This window comes from Microcebus murinus, chromosome 16 (genome assembly GCF_040939455.1).
Source record: "Microcebus murinus isolate Inina chromosome 16, M.murinus_Inina_mat1.0, whole genome shotgun sequence".
Classification (NCBI taxonomy): domain Eukaryota; kingdom Metazoa; phylum Chordata; class Mammalia; order Primates; family Cheirogaleidae; genus Microcebus; species Microcebus murinus.
In genome coordinates this window covers 64,870,888-64,894,705 of record NC_134119.1, presented here as the reverse complement: position 1 = coordinate 64,894,705, position 23,818 = coordinate 64,870,888, and the positions used below count along the sequence as shown (strand labels likewise).

The window sequence follows — 23,818 nt, the reverse complement described above, 5'->3', positions numbered from 1 at the left end:
CCTTCCAAATGACTGGCCCAAAGAGAACCCGAGTGACAGAAAGCCCTGCTTGAGACTGGCTTTCTGGTGGCTACTTCCTGAAGGGGAAGAGGGTTTGTGTTCAGATTTGCGGTGGGGCTTGGGCGGGTGTGGGCAGCTTCTTTCACGCTGCAGGCGTCCGGATTTGGGTAGAAGGGGCACCCTGGGTGGGGGGCGGGCAAGCAGATGCAGGAGAGCCTCCCCTTGGCACCCTTGCTGGTGCCAAGGGTTGCACTTGCTTTATTTCATTTAAAACAATAAATAATTTATAAATAGAACAGGGGAGGGAGGAGTGGGGAGAGGTGAGAATGAAGAGGGTTGAAACCATTTGGTTCTGGGGTGGGGAAAGGAAAGGCAGAGGGCAATCCCTGACTATAAACTTCACCTCCCTGCATTTCATTTAAGGTTTCCTCCCTCCCGCCCTGAGGGTCCTCTGGGGGCCACCGGGTAGAAGTGCTGTGACGGGCAGCGCTGCTGAGCAAGGCAGCAGCGGGAACAGTAACTACGCCCCTCTCCCGGCGCTGCGGGCACTGGCCACGGAGACCTGCATCACCATCGCCAGGCTCAATGCCCGGGAAGGGACAAGCTCTCCCGGCTTCAAGCAAGAGTTACCAGGGAGGAGAGTGAGGGGGTTACCCTGTCTCGCCCGTGGAGAGGAAGTGGCAGTGAGGCCTCGTCTGAGGCACAGCGGGCCTTCTCAGCCAGCAGCTGGTAGAAGGGCTTGGGCATCTCCCAGTCGTCCTCGTCACTGCTGGAGCCGTCCTGCTTCACGATGCGGTTGTGCTGGCGGCTGAATCTTCGAGCCTTGATGCTGCGGGGAGACGGTGGCAGGATGACCAGGGGTTTCTCACTCACCTCCTGGGCATCTCTGTCCCACCCCTAATCCTCTGCCCCCCGAAGTGCCCAGGGCCTGGCTGAGAGGGAGGCCAGAGTTTTAGCCCTACTGGGCACACCTCTGGGTCTCCAAGTCCCCTTCGATGAGCTCTTTGCAGGAGTCCCACGCTCCTTTGAGGATCTCTTAAAAATTGTGCACAGACGTGAGTGTTTCAGGGGCCAATTCAGAAATGGGCAGATGGCAGCTCTTCAAAGTTGGTGGAAAGAACAAGGTTTCAGGAAGGGGGGGTCGAAGAAGAGGAGGGAAGAAGGAAGCCAAGTGACAGGAAAATAAAACCATGCTCTGAGAAACTCCATGTGGCCAAGAGGGCAAAAGGAACTGGGGCAGCAAGGCCCAAATCCCCACTTGGGCTACCTGCCCTGCTCAGCTACCTCTCTGCTTCTTACCCCCAGGTCTCTCCTGACAATTGGTGGCACACAAGTTCCCCAGTGCAGTAAACTCCCAACCTGTTTCCAATACCACGAAGCTTAAGGCTCTACAGATCGGAGCAGGATTAGGATCTGGGAGGCCCCTCTACCCACCGCCGGGCCTCCTGGGCAGGGGCTTCTCACCAATACGGTCTCCGTTCCTGCTGGGTCATAACGCGCCACAGCTGGGCCAGCTCCTTGGTGGCAGCCGTGGATGCGGTCCCAGGGCAGGCTCTGGGACAGGAAGAGGGAGGAAGTCAGGGAGGTAAGGAGAAGCCTGCAGGGGACCTTGACTTGTGCAAAGGCCATCGCTATGGCTGCATGAGGGTCCCTTGCCCTCTCAGAGCCTCAGTTTTCCATCTGAAAACTCAGATCTTTCCTATCTCTTTGGCCTGTGAGGCCCCATTATGTACCCTCTGGAGCCAATGAGTCAAACAAGGGAAATGAATGAAATGGTTGTTCACAAGGGGATACCTGGTGTCCCGGAGAGTACAGGGGACCTGTAGCCACTGCTCCTGGCACTAGCACATGGATCTTCCTGTAGAGAACCAACTCTTCTCCACTATAGCTGGGGCGCCTCCCCCTACGACTGGTTCAGAGTTGGGCACCTGATCTATCAAAGCTACTGAGACTCAGAACTTTTCCTTGAACCCTTAGAGACAGGAGCTCTCCTCCCACCAAAGTTGCTAGGGTGGCAGAAAGGACACAAGCGTGCACCTTCTGGGGTGCCTCCAACATAGCCCAGCATGCTGGAGAATGAAGCCAGCCCAGAGGACAGAGGAGTTGAGAGAGAGGGACAAAGATTCCGGACAGTGTTGTTTGAGCCCTAAAACCAACCACATCTGAAGGCAACTATCCCTTGGCCAATTCATTTCCTTTTTTCCATAAGTCTGAAATCATTGCTTAGAACTGATAGGCCCTGACCAATACGAGGGGTCTGAGGTTAAATTCTGGGGGAGAACTGTGGTTGAGGAAGGGTTCATGGGTTCTAGGAAGGGGCAGATGTGTCAGATGGCAGTGGGGAGCCACATGGTCTGGGGGGTGAGCCGACAGTGAAGGCAGGGCTTGACCCAGGACCAAAGAGGACCCCCCCCCACCTACCGGATATATTGCTTCCGGTTCATCCTGCAGAACATGATGAAGCCGTTGACACACTTTTTCTTCATCTGGGTGGAGCCGGGGGCTTTCTTGCTCTCTTTGGGCTTCACGGGGCCCCTGCCTGCTCCTCCCTTCCTGGCCTTTCTCCCGGCTGTGGGCAGGGTTGAGACCCGCCGGGTGGGGGTCCACGTATAGTCTCCGTCCTCATCACTGGAGGTCTGCAAGCCCTCGGGGTTAGCTCGCATGTCCTGGGTGGGGGACACGGGGGGATGAGAGAGGGCAAGAGACGCCTGACTGGCTTTGGCAGATGGCCACTTCTCTCACCTCTTGCTGTGTCCACATGAACTCTGTGTCGCTGTCCTCTGAGCTAGGGCTGGACAGCGCCTTGCTGTTCTCACTCAGAGAGAGGTAGCAGTGGTCCAGCGAGACCAAGGGCTGGCACAGGCTGTGGGAGTCAGGAGGGTCTTCCGGAGCCTCAGACAGTGTGTCCTGGGCCGTGATGAAGGAGAAAGATGGGAGGGGGGATGGGTGGTGCCCCACCCCATCACTGCTTTTCTAGGATGTAACATGGACATCAGAAGCAGCTCGGATTAAAGATAACCTCGTCTCAATGCCCCTTAGACATTCAAGCAAATGTTCCAGAGTTCCCCAGGAGTCAGAGGGGGGCTGCACTGGGCTTGGGGCGCCTGCCTCCTCTGGGGCAATACCTTCTTAAGCCCACCAGTTTGTTACGTGCTCAGTAGCTATGATGCCTTGCACAAATCTCAACTTCCCTGAGTGTGGATTTCATTTACAAAATCTAGGTCACGATACATGCCTTGTGGGGTTGAGAAGCACTTCGCATAGTGCCCGGCACCAACTAAAAGCTCTGCTATTGGTGTCTGTTTTTGTTTCTGCTGCCAGTTCAGCTACTCACTGAGGCGACTGTGGAGGAAGAAATCAGTTGGGGTTCTAGAGCTGAGGGGCTGAGTCTCTGTAAGACAGGGACCTCCTGGAGCAGATGGTGGCTACAGAGCTTAGCCCAGAGGCCTGGGAGGAAGCAGTCCTGGGTTTTGGTTTCTATTCTAACTGAAGATTCTTGAAATCATTTCTGATTTCTGGTTCCTCATCTGTAAAATGGGGTCACAAGAGAACCTGCTTCAGGCCTGGCGCGGTGGCTCACGCCTGTAATCCTAGCACTCTGGGAGGCCAAGGCAGGCGGATTGTTCAAGGTCAGGAGTTCAAAACCAGCCCGAACAAGAGCGAGACCCCGTCTCTACCATTAATAGAAAGAAATTAATTGGACAACTAATATATATAGAAAAAATTAAAATAAAAAAAAAAAAAGAAAAAATTAGCTGGGCATGGTGGTGCATGCCAGTAGTCCCAGCTACTTGGGAGGCTGAGGCAGGAGGATTGCTTGAGCCCTTGAGATTGAGGTTGCTGTGAGCTAGGCTGATGCCACGGCACTCACTCTAGCCTGGGCAACAAAGTGAGACTCTGTCTCAAAAAAAAAAAGAGAACCTGCTTCATAGAATAGCTATAAAATTACATGGGGTCTTTTAGGGGCACTGGCAGCTTTCAGCTTTTCTCTTTTTTGTTTCATTTGTTCCAAGAGCCCAGCACAGTGAGTGCTCAAAGGCTGGGTAGTGAGCACACAGTGGGTGGGTAAGCTTTTATAAGGCTGAGAAGCAGCAATGAATGGACAGGTGAGTGGGTGGGTGGGAGGCCGCTGCAAGGGACAGGGGAGGGACGAGTGAATCGGCTGTAAGGTGTGATGATGAGTCCGTGGTCAGACAGGTGGACGATGCCTACCTTCTTCTGGGACTTTTCAGGCATGCAGGTGGAAGCTGGAGACTCAGGATCTAAGTACACTTCCTCAAAGAGAGCTGTCGGGGAGGGAGAACGGGGTTGCTAGAGTGAACATGCTTCTCTCACAGTGCCCTGCCTCAGCCCTGCTGTCCCCATGAGCTGGTGTCTCCTCGGGCTCTCTCCTGTGGGATCTGCAACCCTCCGCCCAAACCCAGCTCACAGGCCTGCTCCACTGGGCACCTCCAACCCTGAGGCAGAGTGAGGGGCTCCCTGCTAGGGGCTCCTAGAACCTTCCATTCACCATACTGGCCTGTGGTTGTTCCCTCGCTAGGCTGTGGGCTCCTCAAGGCAGGGCCCGAATGGGATTCACCTCTGGGTACTCAGCATGGCCCGGCACAGGCCTAAGCATACGGTGGCATCACCATGTGCTTCCCGAATGGACTAAGTGGCAGGCCTAGCCCTGGATGCTCACCTTCGGTCAGGTACTCGACGCCATCCTCCAAGATCTGTTCTGGCAGCAGTTTGCCCGGGGAGCTGAAGAGCGAGGGGCTGAGTCCTAGGATCTCAATCGGGTTACCGGTCACACTCCAGGTATCAATCTGGGCAGGCTCCAAGGCCAGAGGGCTCCCTGAAAAGAACACATCAGCCCAGAGATGGCCCTCTGCCCCAACACAGCAGCTGGCTTTGAGGGCATGGTGCCAGATACTGGGGACAGGTGACTCTGTCAATTTCTCATTTTTGAGTCATTGGTAGAGGCAATTAAAAGGTACAATGCAGCCAGGTGTGGTGGCTCACACCTGTAATCCTAGCACTCTAGTAGGCCGAGGCAGAAGGATTGCTCGAGGTCAGGAGTTCGAAACCAGCCTGAGCAAGAGCGAGACCCCATCTCTACTATAAATAGAAAGAAATTAATTGGCCAACTAAAAAAAAATATATATATATATACATACATATATATATAGAAAAAATTAGCCGGGCATGGTGGCGCATGCCTGTAGTCCCAGCTACTTGGGAGGCTGAGGCAGCACGATTGCTTGAGCCCAGGAGTTTGAGGTTGCTGTGAGCTAGGCTGATGCCATGGCACTCACTCTAGCCTGGGCAACAGAGTGAGACTCTGTCTCAATAAAATAAAATAAAATAAAGATACAATGCTTGGAATTATGTCAGGGATGGCAAAAAGAAAAATATATTGTTCCAGATCTGACAGACTGACTATAGCTACTGTAGGTCTGTGTTAAGAAAGATTCTGAGGCAGTGTCTGGGCTCAAAGGAAAGAGTGATGATCAATTAGCAATGTCTGCCATGGCAACCAATGGCAGAGATAAAGCAGGCACGCTGTGCATTTGCCATCCCTGTGCTTAGTGAACCTCCATTCCCTTTCCCACTCTCTCCCCTTCCACGGAAATCCTCAGAATGAAAGTACAAGAAGGTCTCACAGCGGCCTACAAGAAGAGACAGGGTTTCAGTCACCATGAGGGCTGTCCCTTATGGTCCAGACAGGAAGCCAAGGGTCCGTATCAGGGGTCTTCTTATCCACTTCCTCACTGGAATCGTAGAACGACAGCTTCTGCCTGCAAAGAATGGAATTTAAGAGGCAAAACACACAGCCCGGGGCTGGAAGTTGCTGTGTGACCCCCTTGGGGTCTCAGTGTGGCCATCTGTAGTCACATGGCACAGCTCTATGCTGGCCCCCAGGAGATGCTAATGGCAGAATGCTCAACCAGGTCAGGTCCTGCCCTCAAGGAGCTTCAAGGAGGAGAGACCAGTTGGTAAACAGACTCTGGCAACATGGGGGTGCTGTGATCCAGGGGCTTCAAGGAGGATGAGGCAGTGGGAGGGCGGAGAGAGAGGGAGGAGCACAGTGAGCTTGGCCTGAAGACCGGGCAGGTTTTTTTGTTGTTGTTTTTTTATTTAATGAAAGAGCTGAAAGAAAAGACTGAGCAGTTTTGCAGGTGGACAGGGCATGGACTCTCCAGGACGAGGGACCGGGTGTGAGAAGCCCAGCAGGGGCCAGGGCATGGCTTGGGGGGAATGGCGAATATTTGGTGTTGTTAAGTATAAGATTCGTGAGTGAAGGGCAAGAGAGGGCTGACAAGTCAACTGGGGGCAACAGAAGGTCTCAAATGCCAGTTAAGATATCTAGGCTCTACCTTACAGGCACTGAGGAAGGGCTGACATGGTCAAGGTCTGTGTTACAAAAGCCACTTGGCCAAGCGAGGATGGGCTGGAGGGGTGACGAGGAAGGCAGAGGGGCAAGTGTGGAGGCTGCAGCCATGTCCAGGAGATGGGGAGCCAGGCTTCCCTGCGAGCCCACAGTCGGCACAAAGCTAGACCCCCACTGGTGCTCGTGGGGCCCCGGCAAAGGATGTGAACTGACCTCATGTCACCCAGTCACCACCCCTCGACCACACCACACCAAACACCTCAGCACCACCCACTCAGTGCCCTTGGGGGTCCCTTACCTGGGACAGGGCTGTGTCTTGCTGAGAAAATGGATGCTTTCAGCACCTTCTGGGTCTCCGAGAGGAGGATAAGGCCCATCGTCCTGGATGGTGTTCCCGCAACAGCAGCCTGAGGGGGCAAATCAGGATGACCACTGCTGCGGGCTGGGCCAAATCCCAGGACTCCTGCACACAGGGGATGGAAGGTGCCAGGTCCTGCTGTGCTGCCCCTCAGCTCCTCAATTCTAGCCAAAATGGCAGGTGGCAGAGCCTCTGCATGAGGCTCAGGGGAGCCCCAATTCATCCCCAGGTTTCTTGAATCCCACATCCCTATCAGAAGCTGCAAGAAAGACAACATTCTTAAGTGGAATGCTGGCGATGACAGCAAGGATAGCAAACAAGCATCCGTGCTTACTCTGGGCAGCACTGTTTTGAGTATTTTGCATGCTATATAGTAAACCTTTCCCAAAAAGTACTATTATTATACCCGTTTTACAGGTAGGTAAACTGAGGCACTGAGCTCTCAAGTAACTTGCCCAAGGTCATGCAGCTAGCAGGAAGATCTGAGAAGCCTTCCCTGATCCCCAGGCCGGGTCAGACGCCTCCTCTGGGGCCTCCAGCCTCCTGTGAAAGCCCAGGACTAGCAGTATCTGGTGATGTGGGAGACTCCGTCATGGGACTGAGAACTTGGTCACTGATCTGTCACCAGCACCCCACACATGGCCTGGCACACAATAGGTGCTCAGGGAGGAAGGAACAAACGGAGGAATAAGCTGATTTGAGGTCTCCACCCTTGCATTCAGACCTCCCCCACCCACCCAGCTCTCTGCGGGATGTGTCATCACACATCTCCCAACCTGGTGCAGTGACAGGAGTCACGAGAGAGAGTCTGGCTGCTACGAGTGAAGCCTGAGGAGGAGGCCCTGCCCTTACCCCGAGTCCTGCGACCTGAAGCCCTGCACGTTCACGGCTGTATCCCCCACCACTAATACTGTGTCTGAGACACAGTGGTGCTGAAAAGCAGCATCTGAATGAAAGACTAAGTTAACATTAATAGTGAGGAAAGAGACCAACTTAAGATGTCACAGTGAACAATGTTCTCGGCCGTATCCAGCAACGTCAGGTGGGACTGTCCTCCATTTCTACCACCTTGAGACGAGGATGATGCAGCCTCGGGGTGACCGCAGGAGTTGGGGCATCTTGGAGGGGGGATGGTCCCCCCCATGTTTCCTCCTTTCTGGTCTAGGCATAGGGTCACCAGCTTCTCAGGCTTGTCCAGGGCCAGAGAGCGGCGAGGCCTCTGGGCCCGAGTCTGGCGTTCTGAAGGAGCAGAGAGTCAGTGTCAGAGGGGTCTGGGGGCTGCCTGAATGTCACCAGAGTATGGTTCAGGTGGTGGCCCTCTTTGCCCTGGGTCTGACAACCTGTTTCAAAGCCTTACCTAGCCTGGTCACTCACCAGCCCTTCTGGGTATGTCTAGATCCTCAATTAGAGGCCACTTGGTCCAACCCCTGTCCACATGTTAGAATCACCTTGTGAGCTCTAAAAAAAGAACTGGTGCCTGGGTTCTACCCCAGTCCAATGAAACCTGACTTTCTGGGTATGAGGCCTCCGCACTAGTCCAAAAGGGAGCTAGGAGTTGATCCCAGGCAGAGAGGGCCCAGTAGGCCCCCAGAGCAATGGCATCCCTGGAGCAGGAGCCCTGCTTCTTCCACTCATGGCTCGTACCTGGTACTCTGGACAGCTTTTTCTTCCGAGGTTTCTGGCAGGCCCCCCGAAGACGGGACTTCCGACAGCGAGGGGAGCTGGAAGGGGTGGAGTGTCTCCGCCTGGCTGGGCCCGAGCCTGGGTTCCGACCCAGCCCTGGGTGGATGGAGAAGGAGACAGTCAGATTCCCCCGTCCTCACCTGATTTCATCTTCTGCCTTCCAGACAATGCTTCCCAATCCTAGGGCAGGGAGGGTCCCCAGGATGACTTTACAAATGTAGAAACTAGGGCCAAGGGAGGAGATTGGACTTGTCCACAGTTGCAGAGCCAGGGGGCAGAAGTATAGCATGAAAACTCAGATTTCTCCAGGTCCGTTCTGGGCACTGGTGGCGAGGAGAACAGACCCAACCCTTCCCAGATGCTTTACCCTCTTCCCCACCCCAAACCGGCTGCTCCTCCTACCTTCCTCAGCACAGCGAGGGCACCAGGCCCACTCCAGGGTTGCCCTGGGCCTCTGCCTCTGGCCTCTCCATTCTTCCTCCTTAACATTTCCCAAATGTACCCACTTTTGTCCTTGTTCTCAGCTACAGAGCTAGATTGGGCCTCATTATCTCCTATCCAGATCACTCCAAAATGTATCTTCTCTGATCTCCCCGACTCTAGTTTTTCATAATTTCATAACCATTCCTCTATGCCAGATGCCAGGGACCTTGTTCTAAAAATGACAAATCTGATCATGACTTTTCCCTGGCATAAAATCCTTCAGTAATTCTCATCTTCTTCATCTCCCTCCCTAGCCAGGCACTAGAAGCCCTTCAGGATCTTGTCCCTGCCCTCCTTGGCCCTGCCGAACCACTCCAGCCTCATCTCCTACCATTCTGTCTGTGAATTTCATACTCCAGTAACAATGACAGCACTTGGCACCTCCAGCATTGGGAGACGTATGTGCCAGGCACTGTGTTATGTTCATATGTATTCACTCATTTAAACCTCACGACAAACACGGAAGGGAAATGATAGTGTTTTACAGATGATGGAACTGAAGCACAGAGAAGTTAAAGTCACAAAGATATGCCTGGGTCAGGATCTAACGAGCTCACATATGTCATTTTGATGCTACAGTCCCTACAATCACACCCTACTACTTGCCTGTCCCCAAACACTCCGCACGTGTCTTCTGCACATTCTTGCTTCTGCGTGGTGAGGTTTCCCCCCTTCTCCTACTGTTCTTTTGTTTTTTTTCTTTCCCGATCAAGACAACTGAATCTCCTACTGTTCTTAACGCCCAGCTCCAAGGCCCCTCTCCTCTAAGCTCCCACAGCATCTCGCACACCTCTCTGACTTTGTCCCCTCTGCCACGCCTTGAGATCCAGGAGGGCCTGGACTCATCCAAGTCACTCAGATGATGAGTGACTCCACGATGGCCAGAACATTTGGCACGTAGCAGGCACCAGGAAATGTCGGGTGAACTACTCACCCCCAAGTCCATCTTCCCCATCACTGGTGTGGAATTTGAGCAAGGCCTTGGCCACATCAATGCTTCTCTGGAGGTACTGAATGTAGTGCAGGACACGCAGCAGAATCTCCTTCTGCACCCCGAAGAAAGACAAGGTTGAGCACAAGAGTCAGGACTCAAGACAACATGAGACTGCAGGAGGCCAGAGACAGAGAGGATCCAGGACCCCAGGCCTCACCCCATCCCCAGCAATCCCTTAGCTGGCAGAGGCCTTCCAGTTCTGCTGTTTAGTCCTCACCATGGCCCAGTGTGACAGGGGTTACAGCTAAAGCAACTGAGGCTCAGAGTGCTAAAGGGACTTGCTAAGGCCGCAGAGATGAAGTGACAGAGCTGGAGTGTGAACCCAGGTCGGCCTGCCTCCTGGTCCAGTTTCTCAGCACACACTGCTCGGCTTCTCACCCCTCGCCCTTTGCTCATGCTGTATTCTCTATCTGCAAAGCCCTCCTCTTCTCCTCACAAACTCCCTCACCTGGCTTCTCCTTGGAGCCTCAGCATGGAGGTCTCCTCTTCCAGAAGCGTGCCCGCCTCCCTGACCCCTCTCACCCAGGCTTGCTCAGCTGTTCTCAGCACTCTTGTAACACCCTGGACCTATCTCCACCAAGGCACGGGCTGCACTGTTTTATAATTATCTGTTTACATGTTGGTCTCTCCCACTGACCTTGAACTAGTTGAGGGTGAGACTGTAGCTAACTGCCTTTTGTATCCCAAGCACACAGCACTGAGAAGTCGCTCAGCCAGGGACTGTCAAAGGAATGAATCTGCCCCACAGCACCGAGCACGATGCCTCCTACCCAGGATGCATCATCCACGCAGCCATTGAATACCACCTGCGCTGGGACTGGAGACAGGAAGCTAAAAACGACTGCTACTCACTAAGAGCCAGGTGTGCAGGGGCAAAGGAGACATGCTTTTGTTTGCCTTCATGGAGCTTATGATCTAGCATTAATAAACTCACAAATCATGCAGAAGTATCAACTGTGCAATAAGCATTATGAATAAAAGACTCTAACAAAGGATTCCAAAATTAGTGTTTGGAAAGGCCTCTCTGAGAAAGAAACTGAGACCTGGCATGGAAGGAGTTAGCCTGGGGAAAATATGAGGAAAGATCTCCAGGAAGTACTTTTTTGAATCAAACTGCATCCCTAGAATAACAATAAAACAGCAATGATCTTCTGAACCCCGAATCAGGAAACATGGTTTCATGAAGGGACTTAGGTGAAACTTCTGTAAAAGATGAGTCAGTCACTGGAATGATTTAGCATGATCCAAGGTAGGAAGCTTTAGTCTAACTCTGTAATCTAAGAAACGTGTGCCACAGCCAAGAGGACACTGGTTTTGAAGAACCTGGATCCAATCTGCCACTTACTGGCTGAGTATTGGCAGTAGGTCATTTTACTTCTTCGAGCCTCAGTTTTCTCATCCGTGTGATGGGAATGAGCATATCTATTAGGCTCAGAATATTATCATTAGAACTAAATATATTAGTGTGTGTGACATCGCTCAGAGCAGAGTCTGATACATTAGTTGTTGAATAAATGCTCTGTCAATGATTGAATGAGCCCACCTTCACCAATGTAATTCTCACCAATTTAATTCTTCACCATTTAATTCCCAAGGGGTTAAATGAGAAAAAGTACAGCTAGACCATGGTTTTTCAAGAGCGGATATTGTCTTTTTTAGCTTAGACTCTCCAATGCCAGGCTTGGCAAGTGTAAACTGTGAAGTATGTGTATGTCACTTTTTATTCACTAATATAAAGATTTTACGTAGAAGACAACTGGGCATCGTCCCAGATTGCAGTACAGAAGGCTCAGTTATTGAAACCTCAGGAAGGTTAGCTTGGGAGCTACACCAGAAGACTTTTTGAAGGTAAGACTGGCAGGTCCTACACCTGTCACAACAGAGAGAATTCATTCAGTCATTCAACAAACATCTATTGAGCACTGAGTGACAGAGTGGCTGAAGGCACGGGGCTTCTGGAGTAAGACAGGTCTGACTCTCTTTTTCACTGCCATTACCCAGCTATTTGCCTCTGGGCAATGTGACCCCTGTCACATAAGTTTCTTCAAATTACAAAGTGAGGATACCCATACATCTTTCACAAATCTTGTGGGAAGATTAAATGGGGAAAATGTACATAAGACACAGAGCACTCAGGTTAAAGCACACAGAATGCTTAAGAAGTTGGGAGCCATTGTTACTGTTATCCACTCTATGCTAGGTCCTGAGATCAAGGGGGACAGAGATTTATCGTTTGTGGTCCTTGCTCTCACAGAACTCTCCATCAAAAGGGGGCCAGAGCCTGGCTAGCTTACTCAGTAGAGTTTTGTTTTTTTCGAGACAGTCTCACTCTGTTGCCCGGGCTAGAGTTCCATGGCGTCAGCCTAGCTCACAGCAACCTCAAACTCCTGGACTTAAGCGATCCTCTTGCCTCAGCCTCCTGAGTAGCTGGGACTACAGGCATGTACCAACCATGCCTGGCTATTTTTTTCTATATATTTTTAGTTAGCCAATTAATTTCTTTCTTTCTTTTTTTAGTAGAGACGGGGTCTTGCTCTTGCTCAGGCTGGTTTTGAACTTCTGACCTTCAGCGATCCGCCCGCCTCGGCCTCCCAGAGTGCTAGGATTACAGGCATGAGCCACCGCACCTGGCCAAGCATGAGACTCTTCAAGGGGGTTAGAAACAAGGACACAATCGAGGGCTGTGACAGTCAGAGGGAGAAGCCACAGGGTTATATGGGGCAGGGACAATAGCCAGGGTGGTGAGGAAGAGCGCCACGAACCTAAGCTGTATCCTAGGTCTCAAGCACAGAGCAGCAACAGCATAGCTCCCATTAGTTCACTGAGCACCAGACTGAGCTCTTCTCACAGCCCTGGGACTGGTTGTCGTGATTTTCTCCAGGCAGAGATGGGGCACGTGGGAGGCTGAGCACTGACTGGGACACAAGTAGTATGTGGAGAGGGGCCCACAACTGAACACAGAAAAAGATGAAGAGGGGAAGAAGAGGAGTCCTTATGGCAACAGAAGATAAAGGGTAAGAAAGCAGGCTGAGACCCCAGGAGAATTCCAAGAGATGTGGTCCTCTGGTCAGTTATGAAACGTTGCCTGTCCCCTGACTAGATTGCCATTCTTTGAGGGCAGGGGCTGTGTCCTGGTCATCTCTGCTCCCCAAGAGCCTATTACAAGGTCGGGCGCGGTGGCTCACGCCTGTAATCCTAGCACTCTGGGAGGCCGAGGCGGGCGGATTGCTCGAGGTCAGGAGTTCGAAACCAGCCTGAGCAAGAGCGAGACCCCGTCTCTATTATAAATAGAAAGAAATTAATTGGCCAACTAATATATATATATATATAAAAATTAGCCGGGCATGGTGGCGCATGCCTGTAGTCCCAGCTACTTGGGAGGCTGAGGCAGCTGGATTGCTTGAGCCCAGGAGTTTGAGGTTGCTGTGAGCTAGGCTGACGCCACGGCACTCACTCTAGCCTGGGCAACAAAGCGAGACTCTGTCTCAAAAAAAAAAAAAAAAAAAAAGAGCCTATTACAGCACCTATGCACACCAAATCTAAAATTTCTCAACTATTTTTTAGCACCATGGTGGGCTGCATAATGCCTCCCGCTAAAGATGTCTATGTCTTAGTCCCCGGACCTAGTGATATGTTGCCTTATGTGACAAAGCAGACTTTGCAGCTGTGACTGAGTTAAGAATGGGGTGATGATTCTGAATTATCCAGGTGGAACCAATGTAATCACAAGGGTCTTTATAAGACCTGGTGGTTGATGGAATGTGGTGGCAGGGAAAAGGTCAGGATCAGTGTCCAGCAAATCTGTCCCAAACACCTACTCCTCTTGACCTCTCTAAAGGCAAGTGGCACATTCCAGCTGGGATTAGCTTTTCCTGTGTTCAAATCTTTATCTTCCTGACCAGACCCTGAGTTCCCAGGGGATGAGGACTGGGTCTCAGATTTCTTTGCCTCCCCTTGTTGCAACCAGAACAGCTTCTGGCATCCAAGAATCGTTCCATAAATGCCTGGTGAATGAATGAGTAAACGAATAAATGAGAGGAAATAATGAGAGCAAGATAACATCATACCGAGCCTTCAAGACACGAGTTCCGTATTAAGTTATCCCCACTGTGAGCAAGGTGTTAGCTTATTAGCAGGTACTCGGAAAAGGGAACTGACATTTATTCAGGACAACCACTATGTGCTGGGCCTGTCACAGCTATGTCATTTTGCTCTCACAATATTTCTCATAGCAGGAGTTATTTTTCCTTGTTTCCTATTTTTCCTTGTTTTACAGTTGAGAAACCTGAGGCTTGGAGAAGCTGGAGAGCCCTAGGAACCTGCCCAGAGCTCTGCAGCTGTGAAGACAGAGAGGGAAACCCGTGGCTGTTTGATTCCTAAACTGATGGTCTTTACCCTATGCTTTGTCTATTCTTCCCCTCCCAGTTCCCCTTGCTTCCTTTGCAGAAAAGAATCCCTCAGGCTTCTAGTCATAGGACCACAGACTCCCAGAAATTCCTGCTCAGAACAGGACCAATAGTATCACTGGAAGGGCCTATCTAGGTTTCCCAGAACAGGTTTACCCACCTTCTACTATATGAAGCCCTGCCTCCCTCCTTCAGTCTCCATACCTTGGTGAGCTTCTTGCTGCCAGTCTTCAGGGCCACAGGTAGCAGCAGTGCCAGCTCTTGCAGTTTGCTGGTGTGGTTTTTCCTTTGCTTCCTGTTTGGGGACAAGAGCTGGTTTTGGTCAGGACATCCAAAATCGAATGTAGCACTTGACCCCAAACCTCCTGTCTCAATGTTCCCCATCTCAGGGGTGCCCACCCCCTGTCCCCAACCCTGGGGCATCCAAGACTGAATCCCAGACATCATCTGGACTTGTCACTCTCCCTTACCCCCTTGACCCATCAGTCACCAAATCTGGCCCATTCCTCCTCTGTCCCATTCTCTTCATCCCCACAACCCCTGCCCTAGGTAATATCTTAACATCCTCTCAGGTCTCCAAGCACCACCACCTCCAATCTGGCCTCCCCTATCCATACTCTCTGGTAGAGTCAAGATGATTCTTCTGAAACACAAATGTGACCACATCACTCCCTTGTTTCAAACCTCTCAATGCCATCCCATTGTTAAGGATCAAGTTTAAACCTTTAATATGGCTCATAATGCCCATCATGGCCTGGCCTGGCTGACCATTCTGGCCTCATTTCTTACTTCCTTTGACTCTCTCATCAATTGACCCTTATTCCATAGGATGGGTGACATACCTCTGCTAAGGTCCCCCAGCCCCTGTGCTTACACATGTCTCTGTCCCCTGTGCTGAGGTGTCAGCTGGGTGGGGGGAACCACTGTACTTCTAGCACCTAGACCAGGGTCTGGCATATTACAGGAACTCACTGAGTATTTGCTAAATGAATAAATAAATAAGGCATGAGAGAAGTTAACTCCTGGGCAGCTGCAGAACTGACAGGGCCTAACCTCTGAATTCATAATTCATAACACACCCATGCACACACACCTCCACCCCTCTCTCCTGACAGATGGAGACACAAAGATACTGAGTGCTTCTTCCAAATTACACACCACTGCCACGGCTCATGCGATTCCTTTGGGAATGCCTGAACACCTCTATTGCCACCAATCTTTAGCCCAGTTTCCTTCAGGCCCCAGTTCAGTTGCCATCTTCCTTCCTTCCTCACTCTGAATCTTCCTCACAACACTTTGTTACCTGCAGCACAGTCAAGCCAAAAGCACTCCCTTAATTACAGATGTATGTTTAGTTCTGACTCACGCCCATGAACTGATACCTCCTCTTTGCCAGGCCCTGTGCTGGACACCGCAAAAGGAAAGAAAAATCACTCAGTCACTGCCCTTGGGAGATGGGGGTGCAGTATGGGAGACACACTTACCTCCCTAACCAAACTCTAAATTCCTAAATGAATCTTTCTCATTCATTCAGCAATTGCTTTTTTTTCTTTTTGAGACAGAGTCTCATTCTATCGCTCTGGGTAGAGTGCAGTGGTATCATTATAGCTCACAGCAACCTCAGACTCCTGGGCTCAAGTGATCCTCCTGCCTCAGCCTCCCAAGTAGCTGGGACTACAGGCACGTGCCATAATGCCCAGCTAATTTTTCTATTTTTAGTAGAGATGGGGTCTCCCTCTTGCTCAGGCTGGTCTTGAACTCCTGACCTCAAGCAATCCTCCTGCCTCGGCCTCCCAGAGTGCTGTGATTACAGGTGTGAGCCACCGTGCCTGGCCAGCAATTACTTATTAACCATCTACTATGTGCCAGGAACTGTGATAGGCAACAGGGATTAAAATACAAAAAACAAGGGCCAGGCACAGTGGCTCACGCCTGTAATCCTAGCACTCTCAGGGGCTAAAGTGGGTGCATCATTTGAGCTAAGGAATTCGAGACCAGTCTGAGCAAGAGCGAGACCCCGTATCTACTAAAAATGTAGAAAGAAATTAGCTGGACAACTAAAAATATATAGAAAAAATTAGCTGGGCATGGTGGTGCATGCTGTAGTCCCAGCTACTCAGGAGGCTGAGGCAGGAGGATGGCTTGAGCCCAGGAGTTTGAGGTTGCTGTGAGCGAGGCTGATGCCATAGCACTCTAGCCCAAGCAACAGAGCGAGACTCTGTTGCAAAAATAAAACACAAAAAAACTGGAGTGCCTGGAGCCCAGAAAGCAAGGAGCCCTGTGGGGTGAGAAAGGCCAGAGAAGGATACAGGGCGCAGATGGGGCAAGGCCTTGTAGGCCCATAGTACCTAGGCATTTTGCCTTTATCCTGATCAATGGGAAGCCATTAAAGGACTTTACATATTAGTCCCCTCAAAACCTTTATGAACACAGGAGACCATATGTATTAGACAACTGAATGAAGGAATGAAAGAAAAAAAATCACCAACTGGTTTTCAAATTACCTTCTGGTAGAAACCATAACTATGAGGGGAAGGGGTGATGGGGTTCTATCTTTGGAGGAAAATTGAGTAGGCTGACCTCTAGAGTCCTGATATTTATCTTTTGCACGGCGCTTTCCTTCTGTTCTAGAGGAGCCCTTAGAAGCCTCAATGAGGAACAACACAAGAAGCAAGGGAAAAAAGCATCCAGGTCTATTTATAAAGTTCAAGGTGTTACTTGACCCTATCTAAGAGGATTTCATATCAACTGTAGTCCCTGGGCATTTACTCTGAGTTTTACAAAGCACCAGGAGAGCCTTCTGGGCAAACACAGAAGCTAGGGGAAAAAAATCTGGAGGGAGAAAAAGAGTGACCAGAAATCTCCAAATCTTGCCAGCAGTCCTGAAGAGGTACAACCTGGGCTCTGCTTCCAGGAGCCTCCAGGAGCGAGGTCCTCCCTCCCAAGGCTACCTCTTTCTTTGCTGGATGGTTCTGGTTTTAGCTCATTTCTTTCCTCACAGTCTATCATTTCCACCCACTAATCCCAGCTCTGCCTTCTGGTCTGCAGGGAATAGGTCAAGCTTCAGCTGCATGTGACCTCTTGCTGTTTCTCTAAACTGCCAAGTTTATTTCTGCCATAGGGCCTTTACTATTCCCTCTGCCTGGAATGTTCTTTCACCTTGATTTTTGCATGGCTAGTTTCCTCTTTGCCATTCAGCATTTCGCTTAAATGTGATCTAAAGTCTCTAAAGAGACTTTCCTGACCACCTAATCTAAATAAGCACATTCTTTTATCAGCATCTGAAATCTTGTTTCTTTAATTGTTTATTATACACTCCACGAGGGCAAGGATTTTTGTCTTTATTTACTGCTATTTCTCAGGCTGACTTGTCCATAGGTGCAGTGCCTCAGACCTGTGATACTTTTAGGGGCTCATAAAAATGTTTAATTTCTTTTAAATTAGAAGGAAAAATGAGTATAATCCAATCTTTATTATACTTGTGTTTATATCCTGCTATCATAAACTATAATTTTTAATTTGTTTGTGGGGAGGAAGGGGATCAAGAAGATAAAATTGCCTAGAATGGAGCCCCGGATATATCCCTAATTCCTAGAATAATGCCTGGCACTTAGTAGGTGCTCAATAAAAAATTGTTGAATTAATGAATGCTGCTTCTGTCTTTCGATGGCCTCTCAGCCTTTTGAAGTGGCAAATGAATCTACTTCCTGAGTTTTCTCTTCTCTGAGCTAAGCAGCCTGAACACATCCTAGCTACTTTATTTTACAGGAGCTGGAAAGAGCCCTGTTTAAATTTCTCATTCCCAAAAGCCAGTTTAAATTTTTCATATTAGATATGGAAAAACTGGCCAGGTGGCTCATGCCTGTAAACCTAGCACTCTGGGAGGCTGAGACGGGAGGATTGCTCAAGGTCAGGAAGTTCAAAACCAGACTGAGCAAGAGCAAGACCCTGTCTCTACTAAAAATAGAAAGAAATTAGCTGGATAACTAAAAATATATATAGAAAAAATTAGCTGGGTGTCATGGCGCATGCATGTAGTCCAATCTCCTTAGTAGGCCGAGGCAGGAGGATCGCTTGAGCCCAGGAGTTTAAGGTTGCTGTGAGCTATGATGATGCCACGGTACTCTACTCTAGGAAACAGAGCGAAGACTGTCTCAAAAAAAAACCAAAAAAAAAATCCTGGCTCTGCCACTTGCTGTGTGACTTTGGACAAGTGTTTTCATCTCTCTGAGCCTGTTTTTATCTTCATTTGTAAAATGGAGGTGGCTGGAAAATTTTGATCTTGTGTAGAGGGTGTTTAGCATAGTACTTGGTACATAGGGAGTGTTCATGAAATGTTAGTTCAAGACAGAAGTTGGACAGTCATTTGTCAGGATTATTTAGGGGTAAGGAATATTTGAAAATTGGGTAGAAGTATAGTATTGAATGACTATGGTTGATAACTGTATTTTTTGTTTGATCGACATCCAATTCCCCCTTTTTTTGGTAATAGCATCCAGATTTTTCTTTGGGCAACCACTTCTCCACTCTTAGTCTGTATGGTTCAGAAAGGCCCACTCTATCTTTCCCTTCCACTAGGAACACAGAACCAAGATCCAGCCAAGAATAGTCACAGTAATTGGCTCAGGGCTGGGGTGTTAACTTGGGGTTTGGGCAATCAGAGTCAATCAATCTTAGAAGCTCTTTCTGCTGGGTGGTGTCAAGCTTGCAAGATATGGACCTGGAGCTGCTGGGAGCCTTCTTGCCCTCCCCAAGGGAGAGCCTGCTAAAAACGAAGCCAATACAGACAACAGCAGAGCTAAGAGAGGCAGATTCCTGATAACATCATTTAACCCCAACCAACCCTGGAACCAACTTGACACCCCTGAGTTTTTTGTTTAAATGATCCAATAAATCCCCTTTTATGCTTAAGCCAGTTTTAGCTAGGTTTCCATTAATTGCAACTAAGAGTCTTTATTAATACAAGGAGCCTCATATCTAGAAAGGGGAGAAAGACAAATTGTTGGTGACTTCTGGGATTCTAGCAGAAATGGACAGCAGTGCAGACATTCTTCATTTCCTTCCTGGTGCTTGTTCTGAGCACAGTACCTAAGTAGACAACCTGAACAAAGTACAGACAGTCTCCAACTAGGAACGGTTCCACTTACATTAATTCAGCTTACAATTTTTCAGCTTTATGGTGGTGTGAAAGCAATACAAAATACAAATTCAATAGAAACTGTACTTCTTTCACGATACTGGGCAGTGACAGCAAGCCATAGCTCTCAGTCAGCCATGTATTTTTGATTTACCATATTTTCAACTTATGATGATGGGTTTATCAGGACAGAACCCCATCATAAGTAGAGGAACATCTATAGATGCTTAATTTTAGAGTTAATGAATGAAAAGATGGCTAGACATTAACTCTAGATTTTAGAGTTAATGAATGAAAAGATGGCAAAGCCATTGGGGAGATGGTAGGAGAAAAGATGAACTTTGGCTATTTTTTTTTTAATTTATCCAGACTTTGGAGGGAGGAAGAAATCAGGTCCAACCCTCAATTTGTCTGAAAATCCCCTCTGTAAGATTCCTAACACCTAGTAGGTGCTTGATGGATGGATGAATGAGTGAATAAAAGAAAGAAAGGGCATTTAATAAACTCAGAATGTCAAAGCCTTCATGGACCTTAGAAATGACCTTTGCCAATCACCTCAGAGTTCTGTCATCTGAAAAATGGTGACTATTAGTACCCACTTCCTCGCGGGGTTGTTGTAAGGACAAACACATATACAAACAAAGGGTTTAACAAAGAATCCAGTAATATTGTTATATTATTATTCAATCAGAATGGCTGGAGCTCTAAGGGAGATAGGAGGAGTCCTTACCTGTCACTGGGACTCAGTGAACTGGCTCTGGGCTGTTCAGGGGAACACAAGTCTCTGCTGGAACCCCACATCTGCAAATAAGGGGGAAAATGATTAGTGACCTCTGGGATTCCAGGAATAATGGGCAGCCTGATGAGTACCCTTCATTTTCCCCATGATGCTCCTTTGAGCCCACAGAGATCTAACCCAAATAGAGTCTCCAACTCCCCAAAATATAGGCCCAGAGACTCAAATTAAAATCTCAAACCTCTAAACTGAAATCTATGAATCCCAGATTTTAAATCTGAGCCCCTACCTACATCATGATCCAGACCTAAAACAAAAACCAGCAAATCCCCAAACTTTGACTTCAAAACTCAGACTTTCCCAAGAGGAAGACTCTGAAATGAAGACTTATAGGCCTGAAAACTGTGGATTGAGACCTCTAGACTGTGATATTAAAACACTAAAACTATGACGTTAAATTCCTAAAGTGAGGACCTAGAATCCAAAAAAGCTCTCAAATCTACAAATCCTAAACTCTAATACTGAGCTACCCTAGACGCCCAGACAGTCAACTTTTGATCCCCAAATATGACCCCAATCCTACTAATATCATACACCACAAAACTTAACACTGAGAATCCAAATCCTAAAGTAAGAAATCCAGGCCCCTGCAAAGCCAACTTCAGTCCCCAAAATAGACCTCAGATCCTACAATGAAGATTGTAGGATTGTAACCCCTAAACTGTTACTTCAGACCCTCAAATTGTGAACCCAACCCTAAAAACTGAGATCTCACACATGAGTCCCATTCTGAAACCCCAGATCCTAGGATTGAAGCCCCCTTACTCAATGTGGAGACTCCAGGCCCTACAATTTAATTCTCAAAGACCCAAACTGTGAGTCCAGACCCTAAATCTCATACCTTATTATACTCTACATTGGGATTTTGGGCCCTAAATCTGTACTGAAGCTTCATCGGCCCCAAATAAGACCCAGAACCCCAAAATGATACTCCAGAACTCAGAACTAAGACTTCCAAATCCCCAAATTAGGATCTCTGGATTCTAAGAGGAAAGCTTCCAGTCACAAAACCCAAGACCTTCAGATTCCAAAACTAGTTACCTGTGGACACAAATCGTGAGACCCCCAGATCGTAACCTGAGAACCCGGATCCCCAGTGCTACTCAACCCCGGCCTTCTGCAGATCAAACTTCAGCCCGGATCCCCAAACCAAGGCCCAGCCTCAAACCCAAACTCCAACCCTGCTGCCCAGGCTCTGCCACACTGAGGCCCTGCCTCACACACGGCCCGCACCCAGAGCATGCTGGCCCTCCTGTCCCCTCCAACCCCCAGAGGGAGGCCGCGGCCACAAAGTGCCACTCTTGTGGGGACTCCAGGCTCTCCTCAGGCCAGCTGGTGCTGGGGGAGTCCCCCGCCCCATTCCCCTCAGCCTCCAACACCCGCCTCAGGACGTGCAAAACGTTGCGAGGCGGGCCCCCTTCTAGTTTCGCGCCCCCCACACTGATCAGACAGTGCCTCGCGCGGGTCCGGGGCTGCGCGCGGGAGCTCCAGGCCACCTTCTTCCACGTTCCCAACCCGGGCTTGGTATGGATGCGAATCCCTTGAGCGCGAAGATCCCTCTGCGAGGCCTGAGGAGCCGAGCAAGAGGGCGTTCTGGAAGCCACGCCACGCCCCCACCAGTTCCAGTCACAGTGTGCTGGGCGTGAGACTGGAAAGGGTTGAAAGGGCAGGGTGCAAGTGGCCGTGCGCACGCGCGCCTGGAAAGAGCCCTGTCCTCTTGCACAGCCGGAGCTGAGCCTCGCGCCTGTTGGCGCGCGCCAAAGTGCCGACCAATCAGCGCTCGCTCAGCTACCCGCCTTTTTCGCTGACCACTCCCCCCTTATAGGCCCCTTGAGATTCCCAGGTCCAGAGCCCTTGGGTCCTGAGAAAGAGGCGGGGTCTCTCCAACTGCCAAATGCCAGGAAGAAAGAGAGAGTTCGGCTGTCTGTCTCCCTTCTGGCCCCCGCGTACCCCATTTCCACCTTTTCTCTTCAATGCCATATTTAATGAAGGCCTACTGTGTGCCAAGCACCATGCTCGACACTGGGAACTTAGCCACTGTCTTCCCAGTGCATTCCAGAAGGCTCACAGACCATGCAAATCTAATGAGGAAGGAGCTTCATTAATGCAGAGAACTTACAATAAATTGGGAAAGGAACTCAAAACCAAGGGCCATTTGAATTGAACCTTAATAGCAGTTCTTCTCAGGAAGATGTAAATTCCTTAAGATGTAAGCAAACTGTACATTTTGGAAAGCTCATTCTCATAGCCTATGAGGAGGATGAACTGGAAAATATATATTAAGGGGAGGGTGACCTAATGACATAGTCGAGAGTAGAAGACCTAGAGTCTGGTCCAGTGAGATGGCTCACACCTGTAATCCTAGCAGTCTGGGAGGCAGAGGTGTGCGGATCGTTTGGGCCCAGGAGTTCGAGACCAGCCTGGGCAAGAGCGAGACCCCTGTCTCTAAAACACGTTTTAAAAGTAAATCATATGAAATATCTAAAAAAAAAGAAGACCTGGAGTCCAACACATTTTGGTTTAGATCACTTTCTTGGCTGTGTTGCCATGGACAAGAGGCTTAATCTCTTTCTGCCTTATAAATTTGGGATGATAATTCTTCCGAGGGTTGTCAGCAGGATGTCTGGCATATATATGGCTCCCATGCAATAAATACTCAATCCATATTTACACTGTTGTAGGTCTTAGAACAAGGAACATACACAAAGACCCCTTTCTTCATGGAGCTTCAAGTCTAACTATGATGTGACTTGTACATGAGCTTTCCTCCTTTCCTCCTTTTCCTCCCTCCCAAGGCTTAATATCTTCATTTGTAAATTAGGCGGTAGTAGAAAGTAAGAAGAGGGATAAGAGGAATGGATGGGAAAGTGTTTGGAAAAGTATAGACATTGATAATTATTGTGTTAATCGGCATAAATAAATCAATAAAGTTGCTCTTCCCCAACACTCCACCCTTCACCAACGCCCCTTTGCAATTTTCTCAATTTCCCTTACAAGGGCCCCAGGCCAAAATGGAGGAAGCTGGACTCCATCTCCCAGCGCGCCTCGCGGGAGAGCTCTCTGCGCCTGCGCCGGCAAGTGTCCATGTTGCCTCCTGGGAATTAGAGTCAATCTTTTCCTCAGTCCGCCTAGTTTGCCTCCTACCGTATTTCCTCGAAAATAAGGCAGGATCTTATATTTATTTTTCCTAAAGAAGGGCTTATTTTCAGGGGATGTGTTATTTTCCCCTCAAAGCCTCAGCTTGCAGCACTCACAGGATGGCTGGGACCTGACAGGGGGAGCCGACCTTTCTGTTGGGGCTGACCGCACCTTTTCGGTCACCTATGGGATAATAGCCCTCATGATGGGGCAGATGAGAAGGGCTGCTCGTCTTCTGCTCCGCGACGAAATGCATGGGTTGGCTGCGTACCCACGCTCATCACTAGGTCTTATTTTCGGAGTACGGCTTATATTGCGCAAATGCTTAGAAATCCTCCTAGGGCTTATTTTATGGGTAGGTCTTATTTTCGGGGAAACACGGTACCTCACTGCCAAGGTTTGATCGCGCTGCCTTCTGGGAGGTGTAGTCCATGGTCCCTCGGACTTCAA

The 23,818-nt window shown here is 49.5% G+C and overlaps 1 protein-coding gene across 1 annotated transcript; it reads right to left on the bottom strand.

Moving 5' to 3' along the window:
* Window positions 1-520: 520 nt before the first annotated feature.
* On the bottom strand, window positions 521-23,801 carry MEIOSIN (meiosis initiator). The gene is made up of 19 exons (XM_075993450.1): window positions 23,754-23,801; window positions 21,451-21,798; window positions 20,165-20,235; window positions 19,007-19,062; window positions 18,814-18,871; window positions 16,802-16,820; window positions 14,502-14,609; window positions 9,832-9,943; window positions 8,376-8,510; window positions 7,725-7,970; window positions 6,672-6,780; window positions 5,680-5,780; window positions 4,682-4,837; window positions 4,213-4,286; window positions 2,743-2,907; window positions 2,422-2,666; window positions 1,465-1,554; window positions 655-829; window positions 521-613 (listed from the first exon to the last, which is right to left on the bottom strand). Exons 1-19 carry the CDS (start codon window positions 23,799-23,801, stop codon window positions 521-523), a joined length of 2,409 nt encoding a protein of 802 aa, XP_075849565.1.
* Between the last annotated feature and the right edge of the window lie 17 nt (window positions 23,802-23,818).

Coding starts and splice junctions, on each gene's coding strand:
- MEIOSIN (XM_075993450.1), bottom strand. CDS start 23,801: ATGGACTACACCTCCCAGAAGGCAGCGCGATCAAACCTTGGCAGTGAG. Junction 19,063..20,164: donor TCACTGAGTCCCAGTGACAG/GTAAGGACTCCT, acceptor CTTCGTTTTTAG/CAGGCTCTCCCTTGGGGAGG. Junction 2,667..2,742: donor TCATGTGGACACAGCAAGAG/GTGAGAGAAGTG, acceptor TCCCCCACCCAG/GACATGCGAGCTAACCCCGA.